The sequence below is a fragment of the Salmo trutta genome, chromosome 2, assembly GCF_901001165.1.
Source record: "Salmo trutta chromosome 2, fSalTru1.1, whole genome shotgun sequence".
In the NCBI taxonomy this organism is placed as follows: domain Eukaryota; kingdom Metazoa; phylum Chordata; class Actinopteri; order Salmoniformes; family Salmonidae; genus Salmo; species Salmo trutta.
Genome location: NC_042958.1, coordinates 32,068,175 through 32,087,106, shown reverse-complemented (window position 1 = coordinate 32,087,106; position 18,932 = coordinate 32,068,175). Strand labels below are relative to the sequence as shown.

At 41.1% G+C, this 18,932-nt stretch overlaps 1 protein-coding gene across 2 annotated transcripts; it reads left to right on the top strand.

Moving 5' to 3' along the window:
- Window positions 1-947: 947 nt before the first annotated feature.
- LOC115154068 (enoyl-CoA delta isomerase 2, mitochondrial) lies at window positions 948-17,568 on the top strand. 2 transcript variants are annotated; one of them, XM_029699933.1, is made up of 10 exons: window positions 948-1,117; window positions 2,219-2,381; window positions 3,307-3,405; window positions 3,958-4,140; window positions 11,262-11,331; window positions 14,564-14,666; window positions 14,852-14,972; window positions 15,418-15,507; window positions 15,669-15,812; window positions 15,955-16,749. In XM_029699933.1, exons 2-10 carry the CDS (start codon window positions 2,271-2,273, stop codon window positions 16,021-16,023), a joined length of 990 nt encoding a protein of 329 aa, XP_029555793.1. In that variant the 5' UTR covers window positions 948-1,117; window positions 2,219-2,270; the 3' UTR covers window positions 16,024-16,749. The 2 variants fall into 2 exon arrangements, with proteins under 2 accessions (XP_029555793.1, XP_029555784.1); XM_029699924.1 differs by lacking the exon at window positions 15,955-16,749 and adding an exon at window positions 16,861-17,568 and having other exon boundaries at window positions 964-1,117.
- Window positions 17,569-18,932: the final 1,364 nt, after the last annotated feature.

Sequence of the window (18,932 nt, the reverse complement as noted above, 5' to 3'; positions counted from 1 at the left end):
ATGTTGCGTTTATATTTTTGTTCAGTGTAGTTAGTAGGCCAAACCGTTTGACCCTACAGACATTTTCGTGTCTCGGGACTATTCTGACAAACACCCCTGTAGCTCTGCCACCTTCCACCGCAGCTGTAGAAGGCCGACATCGGTATTGCAACAAAAAAACAAACATTTCTCTAGCTAATTAGATTTCCGCGGATATCAATTCTATGGAGTTTAAGCCACTTTATGACTGTTGCCTCCCGCTTTAGTTTATTGTGATGGTAATGACGTTTGTTTTTTACGATAATTATTAGGTGGCGGTGGCTAGCTACAGTATCTATAACCTAGGTTAGAGAAACAATTTGAGGATGACAGGCGATGGCTGCATGGTGCAGTTGGTGTGAAGCAACTGCAGTTTCATCAAAAACTCCATGACCTTTGATCACATGATTTTTGTAATGTTCTTTATGCCTTCCACATGGTTGCAAGTATGATCATTTTTATAACCAGATAATGCATCACAATTTGAAAGGCTGTGACCAACGATGCTCAACCGCTTGACAAAAGTGACCAGCCGAAATGCGCCCAATATTTTTTTCTCCTCTGAATGAAAAGGTCATATTTTGCAATCTCCCAAAATAAAAGCGATATCTGACAAGCGACTATGCTCTCCTCCATCCTGTCTTGTGTTGTGAAACTGTGGCCTTTTCTCATTCTTTTGTCCTCCTTTCCTCTCTCCTCGTCTCAGTCAAAACCCATTGGATGAGAAAGCCAGAGGTCCCGCCCCTCTGACCTTCTCCCCCAATGGGTTGTGAGAAGGGGACGAGCAAAGAAGTAACATGACACGAGGAGGGAACAATTGAGAAGGCACCCCTATTATTGACCTTATGGTCTCCGTCCAGTAGAGGTACGAGATTGCATGAAGATGACGTACGGCGTAATGAAAACGTCATGATGTAAACAGGACATTAGCCAATGGTGAAAGCAACGAAGGTGAGGGGGAGGGTTCCGGATTGTAAACAGCGAATTAATTTATTCGAATTGTCTTGTACAACCAAGTCTGCTACTGTACTTTGGACTGAAATTACCCCACTGTCATGTTTGTAGCTTTACGCATATTTTCACCGTGGCGATTTTTCAGGTAAAATTAGCTAAAAACACCACACTCACTTGCAAGGTGGATTTACTGCTAACTTGATGTGGACATGGTGCACGGAGCTGAGGTCAAACTGAGTAGATTTGAGTTTAGCTGTTCCGTATGAAGGGAGCAATAGTTTGCTAGTCTAGCATAACTCAAATATTAATGGAAACGAATGGTCATTTTATTTTCACCATGTAGTTTTAGCTGGTTTGCACGAGAGCCTCTATCGGTGCCTGCATTTAGTTAAGGTTGTCTCAAAGATGTAATGTTCTGCACATATAACGTTACTGGTTAATTTCTGCACGACTCATGAGCAGGTGGTGTCTGGCTTGCTTGAAAAGATGTTTACTCAACCATGCTAGCTAATAATCGCTGAGCTGTTATGAAGGAGATCTACCGTACATAAATTACATTACATTCCAACGTATCAGCTACCACCACAAAAGCTTGCATGATGATCTGCTTGGTAGCTACCTAGTTACTACTTCTAGTTAAAGCAAATATTCTGTGGTTATAGCTTGTTAGCCAAAGTAGCTACATTTTCAATAACAATGACCTTTTCCCCACATCCGGATTTATGAGCCTTGTCAAATCAGACCAGAGAGGGTGTGTCTAACTACCAATGAATGAAAATCAGAGGAGTGGTCAAGTAACTAATTATTGATGGCCCATCGAATGCTGTCACAACATGGTTGCATCACAAACAGTAATGCAACTCTCACAGTACATTGTGTCATCCTGTCCCCATATCCAATGCAATAATTTAAAAAAAAGGCCACTGTAGGTGTTAGGAGCAATCTTAGTGCCCTCAGCCAAGTTAATTTGTGATTTTGCTGGAACATTTAGGCTTATTTAGCCTTTGTGCAGTTCAGAATTGTTGACATTTACATTTTAGCAGACACTCTTATCCAGAGCGACTTACAGTAGTGAATGCATACATTTCATAAATTTTTTTCTCCGTACTGGTCCCCCGTGGGAATCGAACCCACAACCCTGGCATTGCAAACACCATGCGCTACCAACTGAGCCACACAGGACCACCGTTTAGGAAACAGTACCAGTTAGCAATGTCACTCATTTGTCCTCAAATTATCTCTTCAGGGCTGTCCAAGTATAACATATTCCCACTCTGAAGCTGCACACAACTGGTTCTATGATGGGGGCGACGGTGGAGCAATTCAACTGTGCCAAGAGTCAGATGGGCACGCTGAAGAAAGACCCTGGCAATGAGGCCAAGCTGAAAATCTATGCTCTCTTCAAACAGGTGAGAGGTCTTTGTTCTTAGCTACTTGGCTGCCATGTCTCCGAACATCAAGAGCATGAGAGATAGAGGGGGTGGGCTCCTTGTTTAGTTTTGCTGTGTCACAGTTGTATTGAGTAGCATCTTGCTGTCACCAGTTGTATTGGGTGGATGGCAGGAAGCTTTGGGGTTATAGGAGCGGGCCATTATCTGAACGGTTGACCATTCTGAATCCCAGGGCTGACAGGAAAAATCTTGAGGGTTGCTGGCATCAACTCGGCTGACTCAACTGACCCTGTGTAGCTCTTACCTAAGTGATTCACACTATAGTGATAGCCATGCTAACTTCGCCCTCATGTCGGAGGCTAGCTAGTGCTAGGTATCAACAGCCAATCCAGTAGGGGCTGGAAACTAGTAAGCTTTGATTGGTCAATAGCAACGCAATGTCGCGGAGTATGTGACAACATTTCAGCTTTCCCCAACTTTGGTCCTGCCCTGTTCACGCTCCATCGCCCATGCTCACGTCGCCCACCTGTCCCCCTGCCCACTTAGGTTCCCTTCATTGAAAATGAATGGGGCTCCGTTGTTTCATCGCCCCCTATGTGCTAGCTAGATGTAGTTCTGCCATTAGGCTGTCGTGTGTATGTATGTGGTCGGGTGTTTGCACGATGGATGCTGTGTCAGCAAAAATACAAGTTTCTATTGTACAGTAGAGGAATAACATCTGTTGTAACAGTTGTACATCTATCCAGGGCAGTTTCTTATTAGACAAGTTAAAGTAGTCCCTCCCTGTTTGTCTGTTTTCTTCCATTTGAGACATAATGACAATGACCCAGATTGTTAACCTATCGGAGTGCATGAAGGAGACAGGATGAAGAAAGTAAGCCCCTAAAGTCTATTGGAGACACCGATCTTCTCATTTAATATCTTCTCTTCGTTGTCTTATTAGGCTACTCAGGGACCCTGTAACACCCCCAAGCCAGGGATGCTTGACTTTGTCGGCAAGGCCAAGTGGGATGCCTGGAACTCTCTGGGCTCTGTATCTCAGGTAATCTGCAGTCCATTATTGCATATACATAACAGCACTGTCATACACATTTTATTGAAGATGCAGTCTGGGATCTTAAGCACTTAATTCATAACTTATTGTACGAATTGGAATTTGTAACATACTGTATACAGATTGCAAAACTTTTTTATTTTTTTGCAGGATGTAACATATATGAAAGGGATGATGTAGTACACAACTTTACAATTTTCGGAACCTGTTTTGGCTCGTGAGCACTACTTTCAAAACTACTAGCTGAAATTATACAAAAGCTCAGGAGCAATATACCCATTTGTCTATCAAGGCTATTCCTCCCAAGTTGGTTAAAAACAACAGACTTGTGAGAAAGGTCAAACACAGCTGAAAATGATTGTAGTTCATAAAATTAAAAACAAATTAGAAGCATCCATTATTATTGAATGTCACAATTTTCAGTGCCCATAAAAAACAAACTCCAATGTCCTCAATCTGGTGAAGTGCCATTTTCTTCACACAATGACATTGACAGGCATACATTGATACATTGTATAACTCTCTATTCCTCCATCTCAGGAAGATGCCAGACAGCAGTATGTGGACTTGATTGACTCTCTCCTGGCTGCTGAGGGACCTGTGGTAGCCGCACAGCCCACTGGGAGCGCTGCCACCTTTGACACGCTGCTGGTCTCCACAGAGGACAACATCACCACTATCCGGTTCAATAGGCCACAGAAGAAGAACGCCATCACTGTGGAGGTACATCATTTAAGTTATTAGGCATTAGTGTCATTGTCTATTCCCTCCTCCCAACATCACCCTTACTTGAAAAAACACAGGCTTCTGGCAAACATCTAGCGGCGACTTTTGAACTTCTGGCAAATCATTTTGTGAAGCTTGTGGCAAACAATCTGTTTGCTAATAACTCATTGTGTATGCAAATTAGGTTTTTGGTTACACATAACTTTAAGTGAACTTGCTTCCCAGTGAGAACTAAACATACTAAACATGTATTCAATGTCTTAACAGATACAAATAAATCCAATACAACTTGAAATCATCAGCATGCTAATGAAGAAAACAGTGAAGACTGAATGTTTCCCAAATAAATTGTTTATTTAATATTTTTATGTCGCTACAACATTTACATTTGAAATATGAACACTTATGGGGAATTTGACCTTAGAATGTTTATTGGGGCAACTACAAAATTTACATGAGCCAAGTGATGACTGAACAATAGTTTTCAACCAATTGAAGATTAAAAGAGAATAAACAAAATCGAAATAATTAAAACAAAAAAAACAAAATCAAACCCAGATCAGAACTGTTGACTTTGAGTGAACTTTGGAGCTGTGGAAGTCCTTCGTCCAAAGCTTGTTGTTTCAGTGCATGCATTCAATCAGAAAAACAAAAACATTAGGAAACTGAAACCTATTACTGAAACCATTCTATTTTGACATCTAAAAAGGTAGACTCAGTGGCTAATGGGCAGGGTTAGGTTAGGGTTAGTTGCCTTGATGTTGCTATGCTTCTCACTGAAACTGGCATTCTATGCTGTATGTACAAAATGTGGACACCCCTTCAAATTAGTGGATTCAGCTATTTCAGCCACACCTGTTGCTGACAGGTGTATAAAATCAAGCACACAGCCATGCAATATCCATAGACAAACATTAGCAGTAGAATGGCCTTACTGAAGTGCTCAGTGACTTTCAACGTAGTACCGTCATGGGATGCCACCTTTCAGTTCGTCATATTTCTGCCCAGCTAGAGTAGAGCTGCCCTGGTCAACTGTAAGCGCTATTATTGTGAAGTGGAAACGTCTAGGAGCAACAACGGCACAGCTGCAAAGTGGTAGGCCACACAAGCTCACAGAACGGGACCTCTAAATGCTGAAGCACGTAATTTTTTTTATTAAATTGCCTGTCCTTGGTTGCAAAACTCACCATGAGTTCCAAACTGCCTCTGGAAGCAACGTCAGCACAACAACTGTTCATGAGGAACTTCATGAAATGGATTTCCATGGTCGAGCAGCCGTACACAAGCCTAAGATCGCCATGCGCAATGGCAAGTGTCGTTTGGAGTGGTGTAAAGCTCACTGGACTCTGGAGCAGTGGAAACACGTTCTCTGGAGTGAAAAATCACACTTCACCATCTGGCAGTCCGACTGACAAATCTGGGTTTGGCAGATGCCAGGAGAATGCTACCTGCCCGAATGCATAGTGCCAACTGTAAAGTTTGTTGGAGGAATAATGTTCTGCGTCTGTTTTCCATGATTCGGCAAGGCCCCTTACTTCCTGTGAAGGGAAATCTTCGCTCTACAGCATAGAATGACATTCTAGACGATTCTGTGCTTCCAACTTTGTGGCAAGAGTTTGGGAAAGGCCAGTTCCTGTTTCAGCATGCAAGGTCCATACAGAAATGGTTTGTTGAGATCAGTGTGGAAGAACTTGACTGGCCTGCACAGATCCCTGACCTCAACCCTATCGAACACCTTTTGGGATGAGTTGGAATGCAGACTGCGAGCCAGGCCTAATCGCTCAACATCAGTGCCCGACCTCACTAATGCTCTTGTGGCCGAATGGAAGCATGTACCTGCAGCAACTTTCCAACATCTAGTGGAAAGCCTTCCCAGAAGAGTGAAGGCTGTCATAGCAGCAAAGGTGGGACCAACTCCATATTAATGCACATGATTTTGGAATGAGATGTTCGACGAGCATGTGTCCACTAGGGCTGTGGTGGTCATGAAATTTTGTCAACCGGTGATTGTCAAGCAAATAACTGCCAGTCTCACGGTAATTGATCGTTAATTAACAAACACATTTAGCATCTGCTGGCCGCTGACTCAGACCTTTGTAACATCCACAATTAAAAAAAAGTACAAATCCATGTAATGTAGCCTAAATCAAAATAAATCCATTATTTATTTTAAACAGATCTAAATAAACAGGATATGAAGAAAATGTGGTCTCTTTCAGAAGAACAGAATAGCATATTCTGCGTTGTCCTTATGTTTGGTCCTGATCTGGCTATGCCATATGGCTGTGGGCTACACTAGTTCATTTAGCAGACAAGATTTGCTTACAATTGGCAAGTCGGTTAGGACGTCTACTTTGTGCATGACACAAGTAATTTTTCTAACAATTGTTTACAGACAGATTATTTCACTTATAATTCACTGTATAACAATTCCAGTGGTCAGAAGTTTACATACACTAAGTTGACTGTGTATTTAAACAGCTTGGAAAATTACAGAAGATGTAATGGCTTTAGAAGCTTCTGATAGGCTAATTGAAATCATTTGAGTCAATTGGAGGTGTACCTGTGGATGTATTTCAATGCCTACCTTCAAACTCAGTGCCTCTTTGCTTGAAATTGTAAAATCAAAAGAAATCAGCCAAGACCTCAGAAAAAGATTGTAGACCTCCACAAGTCTGATTCATTTTTGGGAGCAATTTCCAAATGCCTGAAGGTACCACGTTCATCTGTACAAACAATAGTACGCAAGTATAAACACCATGGGACCACGCAGCCATCATACCGCTCAGGAAGGAGACGCGTTCTGTCTCCTAGAGATGAACGTACTTTGGTGTGAAAAGTACAAATCAATCCCAGAACAACAGCAAAGGACCTTGTGAAGATGCTGGAGGAAACGGGTACAAAAGTATCTATATCCACAGAAAAACAAGTCCTATATCGACACAACCTGAAAGGCCGCTCAGCAAGGAGACGCCACTGCTCCAAAACCACCATAAAAAAGCCAGAGTACGGTTTGCAACTGCACATGGGGACAAAGATTGTACTTTTTGGAGAAATGTCCTCTGGTCTGATGAAACAAAAATAAATTATTTGGCCTTAATGACCATCATTATGTTGGGAGGAAAAAGGGGGAGGAACACCATCCCAACTGTGAAGCACGGGGGTGGCAGCATCATGTTGTGGGCGTGCTTTGCTGCAGGAGGGACTGGTGCACTGCACAAAGTAGATGGCATCATGGGGTAGGACAATTATGTGGATATATTGAAGCAACATCTCAAGACATCAGTCAGGAAGTTAAAGTTTGGTTGCAAATGGGTCTACCAAATGGACAATGACCCCAAGCATACTTCCAAAGTTGTGGCAAAATGGCTTAAGGACAACAAAGTCAAGGTATTGGAGTGGCCATCACAAAGCCCTGATGTCAATCCCATAGAAAATCTGTGGGAAGAACTGAAAAAGCGTGTGCGAGCAAGGAGGCTTACAAACTTGACTCAGTTACACCAGCTCTGTCAGGAGGAATGGGCCAAAATTCACCCAACTTATTGTGGGAAGCTTGTGTAAGGCTACCCGAACCGTTTGACCCAAGTTAAACAATTTAAAGGCAATGCTGCCAAATACTAATTGAGTGTATGTAAACTTCTGACCCACTGGGAATGTGATGAAAGAAATACAGTGAGGGGAAAATAGTATTTGATCCCCTGCTGATTTTGTACGTTTGCCCACTGACAAAGAAATGATCAGTCTATAATTTTAATGGTAGGTTTATTTGAACAGTGAGAGATAGAATAAGAACAAAAAAATCCTGAAAACGCATGTCAAAAATGTTATAAATATTTGCATTTTAATGAGGGAAATAAGTATTTGACCCCTCGGCAAAACATGAATTAGTACTTGGTGGCAAAACCCTTGTTGGCAATCAGAGGTCATGTATGTATGTATGTATGTATGTATGTATGTATGTATGTATGTATGTATGTGTGTGTGTGTATATATATATATATGTGTATATATATATATATATATATATATATATATATATATATATATAAATAATTCATTTAGTTATTTATGTAACTTTAGTTGTGATACAAATGTTGGACTATATGTTTAGATTTTTATACATTCTAAGGCTGTATGGTGCGACTGATTATGATTTGAAAAAAGTTTCATTAAAGGTATGAGCTTTACACACTTCATCAGTCTTTCATTCACAATTTGACAAGCACTTGTTTGGTAGGCTACTGATGATCAGCAGCATCAGACCCTGGAGAAGCCGAATTACTGTGACTAGATGGTCATGTGGAATTTGACTGCCATCATGACTCGTGACCGCCATTGTGGCGGTAATATGGTCACCGTAACAGCCCTAGTGTCCACATACTTTTGGTAATATAGTATATATATATATATATATATATATATATATTTCTCAGCAAGAAAATGTCTCTGCCTTGTATAAATGCTAAATAAACAAACAATGTAGCTAGCATAAACTGGGACTTAGGCCTACTAAATCTACCTTTAAATGTGTGGCCAACTGTTCATAGAAAACTTTTGTATATACTGTCTGTCTCCAGCCAAGCCTTAAACAAAATGGGTTCAAACAAACCAACTAAATATGATCTTCAATATAGACCGGGGTCGCCATAATTTAAGAGCCAGTTGTCTACTAGTTGTTTCTTTTTCCTGACTCCGGTGTATATTGTTCTAAAATCAATTATTGTTAACATACATCTCAAAGCCATGCAAGGAACCTTGACCTGGTGCACACATTTCTCTTTCCTTAGTTTGACTGAAGGCTTCAATCTGTCTTGATTGCATCTAGAAAGAGAGAAGGAACAGCAAATGAACAAGATGAGCTAGCTACTAGTTTAAAGCAATGAAAGATCTAATTGTTACAAAGAAGGAATTTATACCGGTAGGCTACATTTATGATAATACATGTATTTGCTTACTTTATCAAGTTTGAAGACAATTCACTCACAAAGGGTTTTGATGCATCATCTTCCAACACCACGGTTAAGGGAAGGGTATCCATTTGCAAAAGTGAAGTTTCGCTTTGTCAAATCAGCTAATATTGTTGCTACCTAACATTTTACTGAAGTGACACTAGCATATTAAAATGCATATTGTTATTAAAAGACAGCAATGTATTCACCTGAAAATGTTTAGGCAAGTCATTAGTTAGCTAGCTAACTATCACATTAATTGTGCAAAAATATGTTAGCTAGTTAAGTGCTAGCCAGTCAGTGGCACTGACGGATTGAAACTGATTAACAAAATGTGTTTCACTCTATCCCATAAAGCATAACATTGCTAACTAGGCATCAATTAGCTAACTTAATTTAAAAGTATATTAGGAAGTTTAATTAAGTTAGACACTCACCGGACAACTTTGGTAAGTAGCTAGATAGCTTAGTTTCCATTTTCCAACAGAGTTTTCTTCTCTCACTGACTGGTCATCAGCTGTTACTGGTCTTGGAACTCGTGTCTACCATAAATGGCTTCTGGTAAACTGTTTGCCACTAGTGGCAATAAATATTGTTGCCAAAGGTTTGCCGCAGATTCACCATTTTGTGGCATACCTTGTACAGTGGCTTGCGAAAGTCATCACCCCCTTGGCATTTTTCCTATTTTGTTGCTTTACAACCAGGAATTAAAATAGATTTTTGGGGGGGATTTGTATCATTTGATTTACATAACATGCCTACCACTTTTTGAAGATGCAAAATATTTTTTATTGTGAAACAAACAAGAAATTAGACAGAAAACTTGAGCGTGCATAACTATTGACCCCCCCCAAAGTCAATACTTTGTAGAGCCACCTTTTGCAGCAATTACAGCTGCAAGTCTCTTGGGGTATTTCTCTATGAGCTTGGCACATCTAGCCACTGGGATTTGTGCCCATTCTTCAAGTTGAATGGGTTCCACTGGTGACCAGACTCAAATCTCTGGAAGAGTGAAACAGGTTTTCCTCAAGAATTTCCCTGTATTTAGCGTCATCCATCATTCCTTCAATTCTGACCAGTTTTCCAGTCCCTGCCGATGGAAAAACATCCCCACAGCATGATGCTGCCACCACCATGCTTCACTGTGGGGATGGTATTCTCGGGGTTATAAGAGGAGTTAGGCGTAGCGTTTTCCTTTGATGGCCAAAAAGCTCAATTTTAGTCTCATCTGACCAGAGTACCTTCTTCTATATGTTTGGGGAGTCTACCACATGCCTTTTGGCGAACACCGAACATGTTTGCTTATTTCTTTCTTTAAGCAATGGCTTTTTTCTGTCCACTCTTCCGTAAACCCAGCTCTGTGGAGTGTACGGCTTAAAGTGGACACATACTCCAATCTCCGCTGTGGAGATTTGCAGCTCCTTCAGGGTTATCTTTGGTCTCTTTGTTGCCTCTCTGATTAATGCCCTCCTTGCCTGGTCTGTGAGTTTTGGTGGGCGGCCCTCTCTTGGCAGGTTTGTTGTGGTGCCATATTCTTTCAATTTTTTTTATAATGGATTTAATGGTGCTCTGTGGGATGTTCAAGGTTTCAGATATTTTTTTATAACCCAACCCTGATCTGTACTTCTCCACAACTTTGTCCCTGACCTGTTTGGAGAGCTCCTTGGTCTTCTTGGTGGTGTGCATTGCCTAGTGGTGTGGTGTTGCAGACTCTGGGGCCTTTTAGAACAGGTGTGTGTGTATATATATATATACTGAAATCATGTGACAGATCATGTGACACTTAGATTGCACACAGGTGGACTTTATTTAACTAATTATGTGACTTCTGAAGGTAATTGGTTGCACCAGATCTTATTTAGGGGCTTCATAGGAAGGGGGTGAATACAAATGCATGCACCACTTTTCTGTTTAGAATATTTTAGCATTTTTTGAAACAAGTTATTTTTTTCATTTCAACAATTTGGACTATTTTCTGTATGTCCATTTCATGATATCCCCAAAAAACTTTTAAATTACAGGTTGTAATGCAGCAAAATAGGAAAAACGCGAAGGGGGATGAATACTTTTGCAAGGCACTGTAATAGTGAAATTACCAACTGTCTATGCACATCCCAAATATCCAGTAATTATCCATTTCTTCAATTCTATTGTTTTCCTCCTATCCAGATGTACAACGAGATCATCAAGGCTCTGGAGGAATCTGGCAAAGATGACTCTGTCATTACTGTAATCACAGGTAGAGCCAACCAACCTATTCATCCCATTTGAAATAGTAAATAGATTAAAGATTGTATCGGTGATATGAATATGTGACAAACCGGCTCGATTTGGTCTTGTGTAGCAAAATTCATATTTTTTTTTAATTTTTTTTTTTACATTGGATGAAAGTAGAAACTCAGAGCTAGAAAATGTTATATTATACACTACAGTTGAGGAACAATGGGAAAGTAATTCTGCTTTGAAAGTTGATAAACTTGTAACCTCACTTTTGAGAAAATGGCCCTTGAATGTTTTGGTACCGACTGGAGAGCTCTTCTTTGTCTACACCCATTCAGCATCGTTCACACCCTTTTAAGCTTTAGCTCCACCTATCTCTTTAAAGATTCACATGTGAGACTATGTACTAAACCACTAAAGATTTCAAGACTAAAGGCTGGCTTATACTACGGGTGTGTTCGTAAATTTAATCTTGAGTGCCAGAGTGTGCTTGGGGCGTTCGTAACTCGGAGCGTTATTGCCCGTTCGTAAATTCAAAGTGTTTTGTTCCCGGACCATTCATAGCGTACGCTGGACGCTCTGGCCGAAAAGTAGGGTTGATCCAATCGTTCTGACGTAACAGCAGTCAAGAACCTAAGCTAACTGACTAAAGTTAGCTAGCTACTTCCAGACATAAATGAGAGAACCCCTCACTCTGACCATTTTACGTGTCCTAGCAGAGCTGGTTAGGCTGTTTTCATATTATCCAGAGTGTTGGTGACTGTAACTGCTGCTGGCAACAATTTTATGAAGCTTTTTTGCCGACGTTTACTGACACCAGCCATTATCAAATGGGTGTTGAACATTCGTAAATTGATCGGTTATGCTGCGCTCTGGCACACTCAGGCGATTGTGCTCTTAAATAAGAGTAGATAGCCAGAGTGAATTTACCAGCTACGTCTATCGACAGTTTTCACAGTGACATCATAAACATTCTATTGAAATAGTTATTTGCATAATGGAGTCTTGTTTAGACATGTAGCTAGCTAGCTAAACAATGAACCATTATCCCAACTCATAACATTACTTCCCTGCATGAATCTGCAGGTAGCTAACCAACCAGGTTCAATTACTACACAGATCATACCCATAATGTTAGCTAGCTAGCCTGCCAGCTAACGTTACCTAGCTAACAGTAAACTTTTTCTTGAAATGAAAATTACTTTCTGACAAAATTAGTAACGTGTAATATCTGAAAATGTAGCTAGCTAGACTGTTTTACCCGTATACATGGATGGACACTTCTCCCTCTCTGTCACGGATGCCATGGTTGCCCTTAGTTTGAAGATGTTTTCCGATGTTATCTGTTTTATACACCAGCCTTCTGTGTGTTCTCTTTTCGACTCCGTCTGCATATTTGCAATTAAACGCCAGAATGGTCTGACATGGTCTCTCGGCATGTCCAGCCCACTCATTATCTAGCGGGAAGGTTGCTGACTTTTTCGTGGCTAAACAAACTAGGCTTGTAATTTAACAATTTTATTCATATTTACAGATGGCATACAAGTTTGTTATTAAGGCACATGAAAGTTCACATGTTCCAGTAAGCATTTCTGCCATTTTGATAAAACCCAAAAAGTTGTAGTTCATGTAGCGCTCCTGTGAAGTAGTGACGCGCGACGTATACCTAGTTTCCTGAAACAAGTCACATACAGTGAATTCGTAAAGTTTTCAGACCCCTTGACTTTTTCCACATTTTGTTACGTTACAGCCTTATTCTAAAATGTATTTTAAAAAATACTCACCAATCTATACACAATACACCATAATAACAAGGCGAAGACAGGTTTTTAGAAATGTTTGCAAATATTTACAGAAATATTTACTTAAGTATTCAGACCCTTTGCTATGAGATTCGAAATTGAGCTCAGGTGCATCCTGATCATCCTTGAGATGTTTCTACAACTTGATTGGAGTCCACCTGTGGTAAATTTAACTGATTGGACATGATTTGGAAAGGCACACACCTGTCAAACCAAGCCATGTGGTCAAAGGAATTGTCCGTATAGCTCAGAGACAGGATTGTGTTGAGGCGCTTATCTGGGGAAGGGTACCAAAAGATATCTGCAGCATTGAAAGTCCCCAAGAACACAGTGGCCTCCATTATTGTTAAATGGAGGAAGTTTAGAACCACCAAGACTCTCTCTAGAGCTGGCTGCCCGGCCAAACTGAGAAATCGGGAGAGAAGGGCCTTGGTTAGGGAGGTGACCAAGAACCCAATGATCACTCTGACAGAGCTCTAGAGTTTCTCTATGGAGATGGGAGAACCTTCAAGAAGGACAACCATCTCTGCAGCACTCCACCAATCAGGCTTTTATGGTAGAGTGGCCAGACTGAAGCCACTCATCAGTGAAAGGCACATGACAGCCCTCTTGTAGTTTGCCAAAAGGCACCTAAAGACTCTCAGACTATGAGAAACAAGATTCTCTGGTCTGATGAAACCAAAATTGAATTCTTTGGCCTGAATGCCAAGCGCCACGTCTGGAGGAAACCTGGCACCATCCCTACGGTGAAGCATAGTGGTGGCAGCATCATGCTGTGGGGATGTTTTTCAGCGGCAGGGACTGGGAGACTAGGCAGGATCGAGGCAAAGATGAACAGAGCAAAGTACAGAGATCTTTAATGAAAACCTGCTCCCGAGCGTTCAGGACCTCAGACTAGGACGAAGATTCACCTTTCAACGGGACAACAACCCTAAGCACACAGCCAAGACAACCAAGGAGTAGTTTTGAGATAAGTCTCTGAATGTCCTTTAGTGGCCCAGCCAGAGCCCAGACTTGAACCCGATCAAACATCTCTGGAGTGACCTGAAAATAGCTGGTCTGCAACACTCCCCATCCAACCTCACAGCTTGAGAGGATCTGCAGAGAAGAATGGGAGAAACTCCCCAAATAAAACCCAAAATATAAGCTGTAAACGATGTAATTGTAAACAAACACTCTATTGCCTTAAAACACAATTAAATGTTGGAAATTGATATCGTGGATGGACAGCCCTTGCATTCATAGCTCTCTATTAATTTAAGGGTACTTATATTTCACCAGCCCCATCCCTTTGGATTTTACCAAAACGATGGCGGGGTGACCCGCTTTATTCTTTGAATTGCCCCTTTAAGGCTTTACAGTGATTCAGTGACTGGAAAATCAAATTTTATTCCACTGCTTCACTGTTCTTAATTGTTAAATGTGGCCGTTCTTGTTCACCCCCTCAAGGTAGTGGAGACTTCTACTGCAGTGGCAACGACCTGACAAACTTCACCAAAATCCCTGAGGGCGGGACGCAGCAGATGGCAAAAGATGCAGGCGAGTTGCTGAGGTAAGGACTTACCCAATAAGAGCAGGCAAGAGTTCACTTTGAGAGAACCATTTTCATAACACCTGTGTGTGTGTGTGTGTGTGTGTGTGTGTGTGTGTGTGTGTGTGTGTGTGTGTGTGTGTGTGTGTGTGTGTGTGTGTGTGTGTGTGTGTGTGTGTGGGGGGGGGGGGGGGGGGGGGGTGTAGGGAGTTTGTCAAAGCATTCATCGACTTCCCCAAGCCCCTGATTGCAGTGATCAACGGTCCGGCTGTGGGCGTGTCCGTCACTCTACTGGGCCTGTTCGAGGTGGTCTACGCCACGGAGAGGGTAAGGTGCTTTGTCATGTCCACTCAGTGTTGGCTTAGAACACATTTATATCGTCCCTCTATATATGTCTGTTAGTTGATAATACAAGATTAGCATTGGTTTATATTAGGGGTATCAAACTCCGGTCCTGGAGAGAAACTTGGTGTCCAGGCTTTTGATCCTTTCCACCAGCACTGACATCTTGACTATGATTAGTTGATTTTCTGAAACTTGTGTTGATACTGGGCTGGATGAAAAGCTCTCCAGGATCCTAATTGGAGACCACTGTTTTACATGCATACCTCAATCGAGGTCAAATAAGCAAAACAGTGTTGTGACCACCAGTGCACCACCCGTGCCACTACGTCCACATTGCCATTCTCCACTTCCATTTTATACTATACTCTGCCGTAAGCGGTTGGGGCTGTTCCTGCCTAACTTGTGCCCCCCCTCCCCCTCCTGACAGGCTACATTCCACACCCCCTTCAGCCAGCTGGGACAGAGCCCAGAGGGCTGCTCCTCCTACACCTTCCCCAAAATGATGGGCAATGCAAAGGTATGGATATTCCCCTTGTTCCTTTGCTGCAACTGATGCATTTCATAGAGGGGTTTCCCCAGGTATTTATTTTACTTTTGTTCTTTTAGTATGTATTTGACTTGCAGTTTGAATTGAATGAAATTACACTAATGGACAACATTGCCATGCTCTGTGACTAGGCCAGTGAGATGCTGCTGTTCAACAAGAAACTGACAGCCACCCAGGCGTGTGCCCAGGGCCTGGTTACCGAGGTCTTTCCCGACAGCAGCTTCCAAACCGAGGTGGCCACCAGACTGAAGGCCTATGCCAAGCTTCCCAGGAACGTGAGTCAAAGACCCAGCAAACATTGAACATCAGGCAACGTTTGAAGTGTTTGTGTGTTTTGTATCCAGAAACATTCCTGAACGAATCAATATTGATGAAAGCTGGTTGTATTTTACATAACTTCCTTTTTGAACATTCCAGGAATTTTGTATTATGTTATTGGCCGTGGCTGCGCTTCCATGGACGGACTCCTTTTCCAATTTTAAGTGACCGGAGCCACATTCTGCACATTGAATTTCATTCACAATTTCATTGACATTTTCAACAAGGTCTGATTTGATTACAGCACAGTTTGCAGTGATTTGAATGAATATTCCAAAATCTTAAGTGTCAGTAATATAGGATATGGCAGTATATCTAGGCCACAATATTACATAATCACAAAAATAAGCAGGGAAAATGTTACAGGAAAGCGTAATTAATTCTGTATAGTCCGATGGCAATGCTACAATATGTGCACAATTGGTAGGGAGTTAGAGACAACTAGGAAGCAAAATTATAATTGTAATATGGTTAAAACACATTGTTCTGCTTCAGAACAGTAGAAAGATAAGCCTATAATTGTTTGTCATGTTGTGAAAACTTTTAATAGATTTCAGCTCATATCCAGCCGTTGATTCCGCTGTGACATTGCGGTCGTTTGGGCAGTACCATTCACTTACTATTGGGCAAGGCATAACCAATACACAATTTAAATGCATCCACCGTTTATAAAGTCACATGCAAGGGATATGGGACCAAATACCAACCTACTTATGGTTCCCTAAAAAGGTGGACTAGATGCATAATGTGCTTTTTATTTCTAATTGAAAAAACTGCTGTGCATGAAAATACCATAAAGGACTGTAGACATCAATTGAGCTTACATCCAAATTGCTGGAGTACAGGGCACTGCATTCAAAATCATGTTTATTATTTTATGACAGTCATATGTAAGTATAATGAAACCAAAGACACATTTCCACATTTTGTGGACAGTACAGTTTTTTTAATACACTTTTTTATTGACCTCTACTTTCTTCCTGTTGCTGTTTCCTGGCTGTCTAGTCCCTAACACTTTCCAAGCAGCTGATCCGTGGGACAGAGAAGGAACGTCTCCACACTGTCAACGACCAGGAGGTGGAGCGCCTGGTGGAGCGCTGGCTCTCAGACGAGTGCATGCAGGCCATCATGAGCTTCTTCCAGGCTAAGGCTAAGCTGTGAGGAGGTGATCCTCCCCCTGCAGAGTCCCACAGACAGAGCCCACGGAGCAGACTAACAGGGAGGGACCTGTTCTTAAAAGAAACACACATTTCTGTTTTTGATTTGATTTTTTTTTTAATGTATTCCATTGCATGCCCAAATGAGCATGACACCAGCCTTAAGCAGATGCCTTATTTTCTACAGTTTTATCGGATTGGCTTTGTAAATTAATTATAATAATACACAAAAACCCATTATGTACATTTAACCGTTGATCTGAATTGTTTTGCATTTAACATATCTGGGCATTCCCTGTTTTGAAACACCTTTGAAGGAATGTAACTTACATGGACTAAAGCTACCAAGGGGTGTGTATTGTAAATTGAAGGTGGGTAGTGCCTTAGTCCAGATTGCCTTAGGACTGAACAAAGGCTTTGGAATACCTTCCAAGAGGAAGTGTCTTGTTCTCTCCAGTGGTTTTATATGCACTAAAAATCATTTGTGGAGATGACATTGTTTCACACGTCCAACTATATCTGTTTGAAAATAAATCTATTTCTGAAATCAAACAAATATGTTTTTCAATGTCTTTTTGTGACAAAGGGACAATGATTTGAGGAAGAGGATAGTGATGGGTTGTAGGATAAGTCTGCCCTTTCACTTAATATTCTACAGAGGGCGTACTGCACCAAAAAAAATGTATTCAACAGCTCTTCAGTCTTCATGCCAGAAATGAGTTTGTCCCTTTACATTTGAAAGATGAACTATAGAAGTGTATTTGCTAATTGTATACATAGGTTTGAATGTTATACCTAAATTATATAATATGAATCAATTTCTCATGAAACCTGTATGCTTTTCTCATGGGTATGGGGAGGTCTGCCTCGTCTGTCCAATAAGCTAAATACGGGACAGACAATATTTCTGTCCATTTGGAGTGACCCCTTTTGGCCCAATTGCACCCCAGAGGCACATTCCAATACTTCATCTATTGACACCCTCCCCACTAGATGGCATAGGTCCTCTATCCATTGCATTTGGTTTGACAGGCCAATGCAGTGTACCTCAAAGCATAAGAGATTAGTACATTTCTCTTGCATGATGTTCCATACTAACACAACTGAGAGGGAAAATACAACACATTGTCCACACCTGGCTGTCCCTTACCCTTACGGGGGCCCTGCTTTGCATGTCACACCTGGTTTGCTTAACCTTTCACTGACCGATAGCAGGAACATAACCTGCTTTTGCCAAACAAAACACTTGTAGCGATAAAGCGCTCGCCAAAATGTTATATTTACTATCTGTGGGCTGCAAATTCAAATGGTTGTGAATGGAATGGATATGGAACGTGGTAAATTGGGTACAACGCTAGTGTAACAAAACATTCAGTTTGAATTACGATAAACTAGACTCCTCGGTATTTAGAATAATGGAAATTCAAACAAATTATGTTTAAAACCTCTACGGGCTAGGGGGCAGTATTGAGAATTTTGGAAAAAAATATGTGCCCATTTTTAACTGCCTCCTACACCAACTCAGAAGCTAGAATATGCATATTATTGTTCAGGTTTGGATAGAAAACACTCTGAATTTTCTAAAACAGTTTGAATGGTGTCTGTAAGTATAACAAAACTCATATTGCAGGCAAAAACCTGTGAAAAATAGATAAAAAGAAATGTGAATTTTGTGACTACTATTTAGTGTCATTGTTTTATAGATACCATAGTGAGAAAGGATTCAGTTCGCAACTCCTACTGCTTCCACTAGATGTCAACGATCTTTATAAAGTTGTTTGAAGCATCTGTGATGAATACAGACCGAATTAGAATGCTTGGAAGTTGACACGTCATCACTTCATTTTCTGCGCCTGCGCATAAATCTGAGAAGAGTGTCTTTGTCATAATCGTTTATTCTAGACACTTGATAGGTTGTGT